The sequence below is a fragment of the Dama dama genome, chromosome 25, assembly GCF_033118175.1.
Source record: "Dama dama isolate Ldn47 chromosome 25, ASM3311817v1, whole genome shotgun sequence".
Taxonomy (NCBI): domain Eukaryota; kingdom Metazoa; phylum Chordata; class Mammalia; order Artiodactyla; family Cervidae; genus Dama; species Dama dama.
The window spans coordinates 38,763,559-38,776,994 of record NC_083705.1 but is presented as its reverse complement, the minus strand read 5'-3'; the positions used below and the strand labels follow the sequence as shown (position 1 = coordinate 38,776,994).

The following is a 13,436-nucleotide window of genomic DNA, read 5'->3' as shown; positions in this document are numbered from 1 at the left end:
TTTTAAAGACAAGCAGAAACGTTAAGATTCAAGTCAAGAGTGTTTGTAGTCCTTTCTTTTTTTTTTTTTTAAATAAAGAATCATTTACAAGGCAAAAAACTTCTCCCATAACTTTTTCTCCCCTACTCCAATAATGGCAGATTCTTGTAAAACAGGGGTTTGGAAAAAAGCAAGATATTCATGTAGTGTCCTCATAAGTGTCCAAAGCTCCTTCCAAATGCCTGTACAGAGCCTTGGCTATAGTCCTGGATCCCAAACTACAGAAATTTTGTACAACAGAGACGTAAAAGCTCCCATGAACCATAAAGAGTCAAGGAATGTGGAGGCTGGTGAACATGAACCTGGCTCCCCTCAAGGAGCAGCCACCATCTTCCGGCATCAGGGAAGCTGTTCAATGCTGTCAGCCAACCTACCTGTTGATAGATGAGTTCCACAAGTTCTTGCAAAGCATCATCTGTTGTAACCCAGCCATTCAGGGTCTCTGCAAACTGTTCAATTTCAGTTTCAAAACTGCCAGGCTGTTCTGTAAGATGATTCAAAAAATCCTGAACATATTCTGGTAAAGTAGGATAATCCTCACAGCCGTCCTCATAGGATTCCTATAGGTCAAAGGTTAAAAGAAAAAAAAAATTAATCCATGCAACTACCTAAAATAAACATGAGGCAGCTTTAAATTGGAATGTCTCTAGCTCAAATGGTATTTTTAAGAATCTTTAACCTGATAAAATGTGTTATTTTCTTCAAAAAGTTCAGTCCACTTTTTCCTTGCCCAACAGCCAAAACGTGGTAACAGAAGGGCTCCCTCTAGCTGGGTAGAGAACTGTCTTCCCACCTCTGGAAGATTTACAAGATGACTAAGAAGTAAAGTTTAAACCAGTATTTCACTATAAGACCAAGAAGAAAGTTAAGAGTTATAGTAAGATTCAGGATTTGTTTCAAAATGGAAGGGGGAGAGGGGCCAGAGATACAGAAACAAGAATGACCACATGTAGTTACTGACTGAGGCCATAGGCATTCATTATAACATTCTCTATCCTTGTAGACATTCAACAATTTCTATATTGGAAAAAAAAGTTTGTCGTCTGTCAATCTCCAAAGATAAAAAATATATATACTTTAAATGACTACAAAATATCATAGTGTACAGTGCTAAGAGACTTTCTGGCTGCTATGTCCAGCCAATCTTGATAGTAGCAATAATTTCCAATTAATATCACTATCATCCCAATGTTCATAGCAGCACTATTTACAATAGCCAACACAAAGAAGCAACACACAGAAGCAACCAACATGTCCATCGACAGATGAATGGATGAAAATGTGGTACTCATATATAGCCATAAAAAAAGGAAATAATGGGTGAACCTAGAGATTATCAAAATAAGTCAAGACAGAGAAAGACAAAGGTCATATGATGATCGCTTATATGCACAATGTTAAGAAGTCTTTAAAAAATGACACGAATTTATTTACAAAACAGAAATGGGAGTCAGACATAGAAAAAACTTACGGAGAATGGGATCAACATATACATACTACTGCACACAAAACACACAATTAATAAGGACCTCCTGTATTGCAAAAGCAACTCAATACCCTGTGAAGAGCTATATGAGAAAACAATCTAAAAAAGTAGATATATGTACAAGAAGTTCACTTTGCTGAAACTAACACAACATTGTAAATCAACTATACTCCCAATAAAGCTTTTTTTAGCATTTTAAATAATGGCAGAATGTTGAGTAGGGTGACTGATGCAAAAGATAACAGATCTGAGTATCAATCCTTACGTTCACAATGTCTGGAATACCACCCAAAGCATTCTGAAGTTTACTTGAGTGTTATTTCCTTCTTCAGGGATCTTCCCAACCCAGGGATCAAATCCAGGTCTCCTGCATGGCAGAGATTTTTTACCATATGAGCCACCAGGGAAGCCCAAAAGTTGACTGATGTCTGCTTCAGTATCTGTTTTGTTTTTGTTTTGCTTTTTAGTCCATGAAAGTGATAGTGTTAGAACTCAGTCATATCTTGAACTCTTTGTAACCCTAGGGACTGTAGCCCGCCAGGCTCCTCTGCCCATGAGATTCTCCAGGCAACAACACTGGAGTGGATAGCCATTCCCTTCTCCAGGGAATCTTCCCAATCTAGGGATTGAACCCGTGGGTCCCCTGCACTGCAGGCAAATTCTTTACCATCTGAGCCACCAGGGAAATCCAATAACTATGAGGCTTGATAAAATTTACCCCTTTCCAAAAGAAGCCATATGCAGAGTACATCATGAGAAATGCTGGGTTGCAAGCAGCACAAGCTGGAATCAAGATTGCTGGGAGAAATATCAATAACCTCAGGTATGCAGATGGCACCACCCTTATGGCAGAAAGTGAAGAAGAACTAAAGAGCCTCTTGATGAAAGTGAAAGAGGAGAGTGAAAAAGTTGGCTTAAAGCTTAACATTCAGAAAACTAAGATCAAGGCATCCGGTCCCATCACTTCATGGCAAATAGATGGGGAAACAGTGTCAGACTTTATTTTTCTGGGCTCCAAAATCACTGCAGATGGTGACTGCAGCCATGAAATTAAAAGACGCTTATTCCTTCGAAGGAAAGTTATGGCCAACCTAGATAGCATATTAAAAAGCAGAGACATCACTTTGCCAACAAAGGTCCGTCTAGTCAAGGCTATGGTTTTTCCAGTGGTCATGTATGGATGTGAGAGTTGGTCTGTGAAGAAAGCTGAGCACCGAAGAATTGATGCTTTTGAACTGTGGTGTTGGGGAAGACTCTTGAGAGTCCCTTGGACTGCAAGAAGATCCAACCAGTCCATCCTAAAGGAGATCAGTCCTGGGTGTTCGTTGGAAGGACTGATGCTGAAGCTGAAGCCCCAGTACTTTGGCCACCTCACGCGAAGAGGTGACTCACTGGAAAAGACCCTGATGCTGGGAGGGATTGGGGGCAGGAGGAGAAGGGGACAACAGAGGATGAGATGGTTGGATGGCATCACCGACTCGATGGACATGGGTTTGGGTAAACTCCGGGAATTGGTGATGGACAGGGAGGCCTGGCATGCTGCAATTCATGGGGTCACAAAGAGTCGAACACAACTGAGCAACCTAACTGAACTGAAAAGAAGTTAAAATGAGAAACCACATGAAACAATTATGACTAGAGTATGGAAGCATTTTATGAAGGAGTTAAGTTCCAAAGTCAGCGAGTAAAGAAAGGAAGGAAAAAAAAAAATCAAAACTAGTCAGAATTTGCCCTAGGAAAGCCTCATGTTGGAGCTGACGTATAATCTTACTGAGAAGACTAACACTGCTGGTAATGAACACTATTATTAAGCTGACCACCATTTAGAGGCCAGGTTGCATAATTTTTTTATACTTCTAGACACTAAAGTGACATTTAACATGACACGCTGCAGGTACTAAGAGGACTCAGGAGCTAAGAGCAGAGGCAGGAAGCAAAGAGCACTGCGCCTCACGTGCTCAGACGGGGCCCGCCGAGCAGCAGAGCAGGGACACTGGCACACTTTACACGTCTGTCTGATCACACACCTGCAGCCAAATTAACTGTACTGTGAGATAAAGCAACATTAGTGTTGATGAAATTCAAATTCATGAAGCATAAACATTACAGCTGTGTGACAGGATTACACGAGTTAATGAGTTAAGTGAGTTAATTAGTAAACACCCTTGGACCAGTACACAGTAAGGTACTAAGTGTTCAACAAATTTTAAATTTCTAGCAAAGTACTGAAACACATTCCAAATACAACAGCCATGTTCTCACACCTAAAGGAGCTAAAGTGTAAAAAGCATCTAGAAAGGAGAATGATCCACTAGATGGTACCTAGGATGGTCCTCTATCAATAAACTAATAGCTACCAGTTGCAGATATAGCATGCTGTTCACTCAAAACCATCTGAGTGTTGAGTGCTTACTTGACTGCTCTAGGTGCTGGGAATACTGTCACACCATGGATAAAGGAGACAAAGTCCTTCTTCCTCTCTTGGGCTTCTATTTCATAATGGCAGACACTTTCAGATATTGAGATATAGTGGGGAAGAAAGGTCAGGAAAGAATTCCGAACAGTTAATATCTGAACTGAGAGAAAAAGAGTAAAACAACAAACCCAAAAACCAGCAACACAAATACCTGAGGAAAGATTTTATTCAAGGGGGACAAGAAGTATACAGGCCCTAAGGAGATGCATTTGCCTAATACCTTTAAGAGATGCCAGAATACACAAATTGAGGATAAAGCAGTCGCTAATGGGATCCATAAGGCAAATGGGGAGATCATGTGGGCTTTGGGCACCACACTAAGACCAGTTCAAGAGACAGTGAAAAAACCAAGCAGGGGTCGGGGTTAGGGTGGGTTTAGGCAAGGAAGGATCTTGTTCTAACTCAAGTAATCTACGCATGCTCCTATAGCTCTTGTAGACATATAAGTTATTAAGAATTGAGCACAGAACAAAGTCTATGCTTTTAAGTTCTGTGCTATACTCCAAAAAAAGTCAAAGGCCTATAACCCAATTTTGACACATAAGCTTACTTATTTATAAACTTACAATAAGTTTTAAATTATAAATAAGTTGCCAAAAATTCATCCAACAATTCAAAGAATTGGTTAAGTATATTACCTTATATCCACATGATAGAATATCATCTAGCCACTGAAAAGACACGTATCAACACTGAAATACTGTCAACACAGTAAATTAAAAGAATACAGAACCATATTTTTGTACTATTTAACTGTTAGAGAGTTATAGAGAATGAAAATTTCTGTAAAGATAGACAAAGAATAAGTTCTCTCTGGAGTGAGGAAACAATTATAAATACTCACTCTTTAGGGCTTCCCTGGTGGCTCAGAATCCGCTTATAATGTAGGGGCCGCAGGAGACATGGGTTAGATCCCTGGGTTGGGAAGATCCCCTGGAGGAGGGCATGGCAACCCACACCAGTACTCTTGTGGAGAATCCCATGGACAGAAGCCTGGCGGGCTACAGTCCATAAAGATTGTAGGTGGCAGAGTTGGACATGACTGAAGCAAACGGGCATGGCGCTGACTTTATTATGAATTTGTGAAAGCGGTTCAGCATGACAAATGCATCATATTCAATAATTACTTAATGGTAATTACAAACATATGTGAGTTTTACAATTAAAAACTAGTTTTATGATTTTCATATGCAATTTAAAATTTACACATTTGCGGTATCCTACTATTAATGACAACGAAAAGCAGAAAGTCTCCCAGCTAATGATATTGATTTCCTAACTGTTCTTATCACATGTCTTTCATTGAACCAAAATGCAGGTTAGAACACTGACTTCAGTTTTTGATTTTTTTCCAAATAAGCATAGCTCTTTTAAGGGAATCTGAAATGTGAAAGTAAAAGAGGAAAACAGAGCTGTTCTGAATAGAGCTGAACAGGGGATTCAGAGCCTGCTGTTTCAAGTGAAAAGGGCGGCACAGAGTATTCTGAACAGATGAGCACTGCAATGTTTGAATCAAAACTTGTGTTAGTTTTCTAGTACCAGATTTTTTTAAAGTATAAATTTCTTCAGTCTTTAACGTGAAGTCAAATGGCTTCCAAGTTGAGGAATATTTTAAGTCTTATTTTTCTTAGAATTCTGTGACAAGAGATTAGGAGGAACATCAAACAGAAAACTGACTTTCTAGTAGGTTCTTTGAATACACTGTTAAGAGGTAAGCCCCTAAGCAAAGCAGTGGGAACAAAAGAAAATGATCAGATACTTAATGTAAACAGTCAAGACTATTTTAGTCAACTAGATCAAAAGTGGGCAAGACTGTGAAAGAGGGAAAGTGAGTCAATACACTATACAAGCTTTTAGCCTGAGCAGTTAGTTAGAATATAAAAATGTAAGAAAAGGTTTGCAAAAGATGAATTTATCTTTGTTCTTGAGTTTGAACTCGCAATCCTCAGAAGAGGTCAAAACAAATAGAAACATAAGCCTGGAGCTGAGAGGAAGAATTAAATTCCAGAGTTATCAGCAGGAAGGTATGTGATGGTCAGATTCTAGGAGATAGGCACTATCATCAAGGGAAGTAATAAAATAGAAAAAAGACAGAATTCTCAGAGCCTGCAGTCTGAGGAGAGGAGGAATGGTCTAAAAATTGCAAGGATGAAGAACTGCCACAGAAACCAAAGGAAAAGGTAAACAAGTAGAGGTGCTCATAGGAGCAAATGCTGTAGAATAATTTCATTGGTTCAAATCTGAGACAATGATGGTTGCAGTCTTGGTAATCAAAACTATGTAAAAAGAGAAAAATTTAAGACAAGATTCAGTTCAGTTACTCAGTCATCTCCCACTCTTTGCGACCCCATGAACCGCAGCACACCAGGCCTCCCTGTCCATCACCAACTCCCGGAGTCCACCCAAACCACCCAAACCCATGTCCATGCACTCAATATGTCAGCAAATTTGGAAAACTCAGCAGTGGCCACAGGACTGGAAAAGGTCAGTTTTCATTCCAATCCCTAAGAAAGGCAATGCCAAAGAATGCTCAAACTACCGCACAATTGCACTCATCTCATACGTTAGTAAAGTAACGCTCAAAATTCTCCAAGCCAGGCTCCAGCAATACGTGAACCGTGAACTTCCAGATGTTCAAGCTGGTTTTAGGAAATGTAGAGGAACCAGAGATCAAATTGCCAACACCCACTGGATCACTGAAAAAGCAAGAGAGTTCCAGAAAAACATCAATTTCTGCTTTATGCCAAAGCCTTTGTGTGGATCACAATAAACCGTGGAAAATTCTGAAAGAGATGGGAATACCAGACCACCTGACCTGACTCTTGAGAAACCTGTATCCAAGTCAAGAAGCAACAGTTAGAACACGACATGAAACAACAGACTGGTTCCAAATAGGAAAAGACAAGATTGGTATTATAAATATTCAGTTCTTATAAAAAGGAGGAAATCTTGAAAGACTGAAAATGTACCCTTGGCACCTTGCTCAGGACCCACACCAGAAGTCAACCTCACAGATCACATGGTGTTCAAGAAGTCTATTTAGATGAGGGTTAAGAGGACAATCAATTTTAAAATAAAAACATCAGCTGTCACAAAAATAGTACAATTAAGAGGATCAGTCTGCAGAGGTTTCAAGGGTCAGTGAGGAGTAAAGTAGTGACAACAGTGAACAATTTTTCATTTTGGAGAATGTCACTATTAAAAGGCAGAAGAAAAACTGGGCAGTAACCTGGAGGATGTTCTCAGAAAAAGCTGGGATTTTTTGTGCATGTTGGGGAAGGTGGGGGGATTTTGTCTCTTAATAAATGCTTTATCAACTCCTATGTGGAATTTTTGGTTCTCATAAGTGAACTGCAATTAAATATTTAAGATGTAGTGGTTTACCTGAGAAAAAGCCATGGCCAGGAATAGATGGACATGGCAACTCATTGGTAAGAAGGCATAAAAAGAAGATTCTAGCAGTGAGATTAAAGGAAGGTTTGAAGATAAAAGGACCTGGAGTTTTAGAAGGGTTATGAAAGCACAACAAAAGACTATCATAAAAAATGTAAAAAACATGCATTCTTGAGAGCAGATCCTGCTCAAGGATACCAAGCAAGAGATTCTCACGTGTATAACAAAGGAAGACAAGGAATTTCTGGAAATCCAGCCAGGAGACCACTAGAATACAGGCTCTATAAAGATAAGAACTTTTTATCCAGTGCTGTATCCCCAGCCCTGGACTCATGGTTAAGTATTCAATTATTTTCTGAACAAGTGAGTGAATACAGCTAACTCTGGATTATGGTTACTGTCAGGAAAAGCTTCTCTCATAATCAGACTTTATCCTAAGACTCAGGGGGAAAAAAAATCAAGGATATTGCTATTCTGTGACTAACTGGATTGAGAAAAACTCTTAGCTTTGACAGAGGGTAAAAGGGTAAGGCCAGAGAATATATCAGGGCAGGAGTAGCAAGCTTCCCAGGCGGTAAATGGTAAAGAATCCGCCTGACAATGCAGGAGATGCAAAAGACGCAGGCTGGACTCCTGGGGAGCCCTGTGAGTGCTCTGACAGGCACGTCCCCCCTTCTGTGTCTAGTCCTTAAAGTTTTGATATGAGTCGGACTCATTCTTGAGGCTTCCCTGGTGGCTCAGACAGTAAAGAATCTGCCTGCAATGCAAGAGATCCTGGTATGAGCCCTGGAGAAGGAAATGGCAACCCACTCCAGTAGTCCTGCCTGCGAAATCCCACAGTCAGAGGAGCCTGGCCGGCTACAGTCCATGGGGTCGCCAAGAGTCAGACCCGACTGAGCACACACGCACTCAGCAAGCTTGAATGCCTATAGAATCCAGGTGGATTACAGGCAAATGAAGTAAGCCGGTGAGCAAATCAGAGCTTACACACCATCTAAAGGGGCTGCCTCTATTCAGCTCCAGCCAACTTTTGCTCTATCAAAATAGCAGTCCAGTATGGCCAGATCTTATGATTTCAAAGAACCCTCAAAAAAATAAATAAATAAATAAGTAAATCAGCTTTGCAGTATCTAATATAAGTACTGGTAAATTATAAAGCCCCCTTAAAAAAAAAATACGCAGGGCCAAAGAAGACACACCTGCAGGCAACATGTGAGCCATGGGCTCTGGCAAACAGAGCCAAGATGGAGCTGATCTACAAGAGATTTAAGGAGTGCTAAAAGGACGGCAGTGGCTCAAAGAAGTCGACTAACATGGCTCAATCCACCGCTCTCAGGGAGTCACTTGAACTATTTAAGAAACTGGCTGGTAAAGAATTACGAAAAACTACATCCCTCTCACCATGAAATAGCCTAAATCACTGGGAAAACAAACAAATGAGAAACCGTTTGTGGCTGTTAAGGTAAGTATCCTTAAGAGTCACTCAGCTACTCAAAGCTCTCGAATGGTTCCTGTCTTCTCTATGCCAAAAACAGTTTTGGGGCAAGAATCCAAGCTGCTCTCATTTCTACTTTACATGATTGATGGCCCATTCCACCCCAAGTCAAATGCTCTTCCTGCTATGCCTGTACTTTCCCCTCTCCATCCCCAAAGCTCTTTCCTAATACAGTCTAACTGCATGAAGTTTCTAAAATATGAAATAAAAAGTTCTCCTATATCTTCTATCAAATATGGAAGTAAACTCCCTCCAACTCTCACCGCCAAAGCAACAAAAAAAAAGTGTGCCACTATTAGTTGATCAGGGACTTTACAAATTAAAAAAGATGACACCCACCCACCAGAATAGCTAAACTTAAAATAGTAAATACCAAGTGCTGATAAGGAATTAAACTGACTGGAAACCATATGGTACTCAATGAATACATTGGAATCAGTCTTTTTGGAAAAGCATTCAGCAGTCTTTACTAAAGCTAGCTACCCTATGTCCCAACAACTCCACTCCTACATATATACCAAACACAAACAAGGGCAAATATCCACCAAGACATGGACAAGAACAGCAGCCCCAAACATAATAGCCCAACTGTGAAAGCCAACCAAATGTTCATCAACAAATATTCACAGTGGACTGCCACAAGACTAAATCACCTCCAGTAACATGCTACAATACTGATTAATTTTGATGTTGAATGAAAACGAGTGTATTCTATGTGACTCCATTTATATGAATTTTGAACAGAAGCAAAATTACTGTTAGATCAAAATAGTGGTTACCTTTGGAGAGCAGTGGGCTTCCCTTGTGGCTCAGCTGGTCAAGAATCTGCCTGCAATGCAGGAGACCTGGGTTCGTTCCTGGGTTCCCTTCCCGGGTTGGGAAGATCCCCTGGAGAAGGGAAAGGCTACCCACTCCAGTATTCTGGCCTGGAAAATTCCATGGTTTGTATAGTCCGTGGGGTTACAAACAGTCAGACACGACTGAGCGACTTTCACTTTGGAGAGCAGTAATGATTAGAAGGAAACAGAGTGGGCTATGAAGATAATGATAATGTTCCTTTTCATTATCTGGATGCTGGATGCCCAAGAATTTTCACTTTGTGAAACTTTGAGCGAAACCCGAGTTACACTATTCCGTATATTTACATGTCAAAAAATGAAGAACAGGAGAGACAGGACTTATGCTAAAGTATTATCATTTCTTCAATCCAGAATGATCCCTGCCCTATTTATTTACAATTAATTGCTATGCATTTACCATCGTAACAATTCTTTTCTTTGTATCCCAACCATGCTTGATGCTTTCTCCTGATATTTAAGTGACACCAATTTCTAACATTTATATTATTGACAGAGATGAATCTGAAAGAAGTTCTTTATACCTAAACACTTTATCAAAACTCCCTACATTTCTATATAACCGTTAATTAGAACCAGAAACACTTCTATTTTAACATAACAGAGCCCAGATGTGTACTCCTTAACATTCAAACACCTACCACAATTAGCCCGCAGCAAAACCACTGTTTAATTTACCCTGAAGTTACCAATGGATATCCAGCTGCCCCGCTAAAATCAAATTAAAAATTAACTTTTCCAGGCCACTATTCTTTTTTTTTTTTTTTCTTCAGGCCACTATTCTATAGGTCGTCCATAAAGTCAGGACACAAACTTCAGTTTTACAGACTGAAGATGTCATTGACCATCGTAAATTTATTAAACTATAGATGGTGGAAATACAGCAATGAACAAAATAGACAAGACTGTCTACTCTCAAGCTTATGTTCTGATACCTTGACTGTAATAACTACCTCGAATATAATAAATACATTATTGAATCACTTTTTTTTTTCCCCTCATGATTTCAATACAATCGTGTTTTTATGTGCGGCACAGAAAGAACACCAGCATACTGATAAATGATGTAATAACCACATTCTTCCAGTAATATTAGAGTTGCAGTAAAAAGATGTACTTACTGTATAATTAGAAGAGTAACTTGATGGGTAGAATTCAGGGGCGTTTACAGACAGCTTAGACATTAATACAGGAGCTACAACCACCTGGGGTTTAGCCATTGCTGACTCCGAATTCTGCTGTGGGATGTTATCCGGCGAACTAGATGGAGCTCTCAGGGGCCTCGTTTGTTCTGAGAAAGAAAAAAAAAAAATTGGTGTCAGATGCTTTCGTTCCTTTGGATAACAACTTACAAATACGGAAAAGCCATTTGAGCAAGACTGGTTTCTAACTCAAACAAGAACCACCACGAATTTTAAGGTTATCGCCAGGATAGGAGCAGAGAGCCTGCAAAAAGGAACAATAGACTTGCTTTAGCTCATTTTATGAACATACTGCTTTCTAAATAAACACGTGAGGGCTTATTTTTCCTTTTTTCCTTTTTAAAGAGTCGGTTAAAAAGAGGTGGGCGCCCGCCTCCGGCCTCCCCCTCGGGGGCTGGGGAAGGGGAGGCGAATTTCACTCCCTCCCGGGACAGCAGAACTCGGAGGGCGCCGCGGGCCCCTCCCCCCGCCGGGGCGCACAAAGGATTCCGGCGGCCACCTTCCAAACCCGGTTCTGGGCCCGTCCCCACCCCGAAACAACCGGGCTCTTCGGAGAACGCTCTCCGGGAGGCGGGGGTTAAAGAGGAGACAGCGCGCCTCCCTTGGGGGGCGCGCGGAGGGCCGTGGTGGGGGAAGCGTTGGCCCAGGAGGACGGGGTCCCCTAGAGCGGCTCCGTACCTGGGAGCGCCCCGGGCCGGGCAGGCCGCTGGGGGCCGGCGGGGACCTCGCACTGGGCCCCTGGCGGCGGGGCCGTCCTGGGCTGGCGCAGCGGCGGCGGCTGCAGGAAGCCCGGAGCTTTGGGTTGAGGCGGCGGCGGCGGCTGGTGCCGCGGCCGCTCAGCAGGCCCCGCTCCGTTCGGGAAACCAGCGCCCTCAGGCCCGCCCCCTCCGCGGCCCAGGCCCCGGCTCCGGCCCCGACCAGCACCTGGGGCCCGATCGAAACCGTCCGACATGCTCCTCCTCCTCCTCCGGGGGCCGCTGCTGCTGCGCTCGGGAGAGGACACGGGGGGAGGCGCCGCGGGCCGGCTCTCGCCGCGGCGCTCACTCAGGCCTCATGGAGGAGGAGGGCGGCAGGTCCCCGCTAGTCTCCTCAGCGCTTCGGCGGGCGGAGCGGACGGCAGCTAAAGCACCCGCCGAACCCGCCGCTCCGGAGCGCCCGCCCCCCGCGGATAGCCTCGGCTTTCCGATTCTCCCCCCAAATACGGCTCTCCCGCCTCCGGCGCGGCGGGGGCGAAGGTGGGTCACAGCGGCCCCCCGCGGCCCGGAGGCCCCGGGCGCGCCGGCCTCGGCTCCTCCCGTTCGCGGCGGGCGGGCGGGCAGCCGCAGCCCAGCAGGCGGTCCGGCGAGCGGCGCCTAGGCCGCGGGGCCCGGGCGGGGGGCCTGAACGCGGCGCTTACCCCTGCTAGGCCCGGCCTGCGCGATGGTTCTCGGGAGAGAAGTGCGAGACTGACGGTTGAGGCCAGGAAAATAAATTACGGGGGGAGGGGGCGTGGAGCCGGCGCCAGGGTTCGCCGACGCGCACCTTCCGGGGGCGCGCAGGTGTGTTCAATGTGCGGGCGCAGGCGAGACCCGAGGACTGGCGGGGAGCGGAGCAGTGGAAGCTCGTCTGCGACCTGCTACGTTAGCTGCGGGGGAAGGGAGGGGGAACAGAATCGAAATACGCCCCCCACCCCGGCCCCCGCCCCTCTCAATTCACTGTAGGTGTTTATCACAGTAGGTCACGGTATGACCAAGCTTTACCCTCTTCTCTTTTTCTCTTACCCTCAGAAATTTTAAGAAAATACACTACCTTTCAATGAAACTCCTCTCTTTTTCATCTTCTGCCAGTGCTGTCCAATCAAAATATGAGAGCCACAAATGCAAGCCACTTTACATAATTATAAATTTTCTAGAATGCACCGTATGCGAGTGAAAAGAAACAGGTGAAATTAATTTACATAATATCATTTACTTAAGTAGATCAAATGGTATCATTCCAACATGTAATTAATAAAGATATTGAGGGTTTTTTTTCATACTAATCAAAATCCAAAGTGTATTTTACGCTCCTGGCATATCTCACTTAGGACGAAGTCGTTTGAAGTGCTCAGTAGTCCTCTGAGGCTAGTTGCTACTGCACTGCACAACAAATTTCTATCCATTATTTATGTGTAAATTATTGTTTTTTAAAAATCATCTCTGATGGTGCTAAAGCCAAATGAGGGGGAAATGTAAGTAATGGAAAGGAGAAAAAAATCATTTTTTCGCTATGAAATTGAAACATCTTCACAAATTGATTGTAGCCCTGTATTTTTTTTTTTTTAGCCCTGTATTTTAAGCAAGGCTTAATGTTTTTCAATTTTGTCATCTTGAGAATCATTTGTTAGGAAAAAAGAAACCTCCTGTTAACATTTTTTTCTTCTTGCTAATAAAGAAAACATTGACATCTTCACCTAAATGAAGGAGGAAAACGGCTCTGATGAAGGCGTGCATTCTCAGTCCTGTCCACT

General features: G+C 43.0%; 1 protein-coding gene across 3 annotated transcripts in view; it reads right to left on the bottom strand.

Moving 5' to 3' along the window:
* The window catches only part of PAIP1 (poly(A) binding protein interacting protein 1), a 29,047-nt gene extending 16,572 nt beyond the window's left edge, over positions 1-12,475 (bottom strand). The window contains exons 1-3 of one of the 3 annotated variants that reach the window (XM_061129842.1): positions 12,345-12,475; positions 10,868-11,037; positions 414-599 (exon numbers count right to left, since the gene is read on the bottom strand). In XM_061129842.1, the coding sequence (XP_060985825.1) occupies positions 414-599; positions 10,868-10,966 (285 nt within the window). In that variant the 5' untranslated portion in view covers positions 10,967-11,037; positions 12,345-12,475. Of the gene's footprint in view, positions 1-413; positions 600-10,867; positions 11,038-11,626; positions 12,159-12,344 lie in introns of those variants that run through there. The other 2 variants (XM_061129840.1, XM_061129841.1) reach the window with 2 other exon arrangements.
* Between the last annotated feature and the right edge of the window lie 961 nt (positions 12,476-13,436).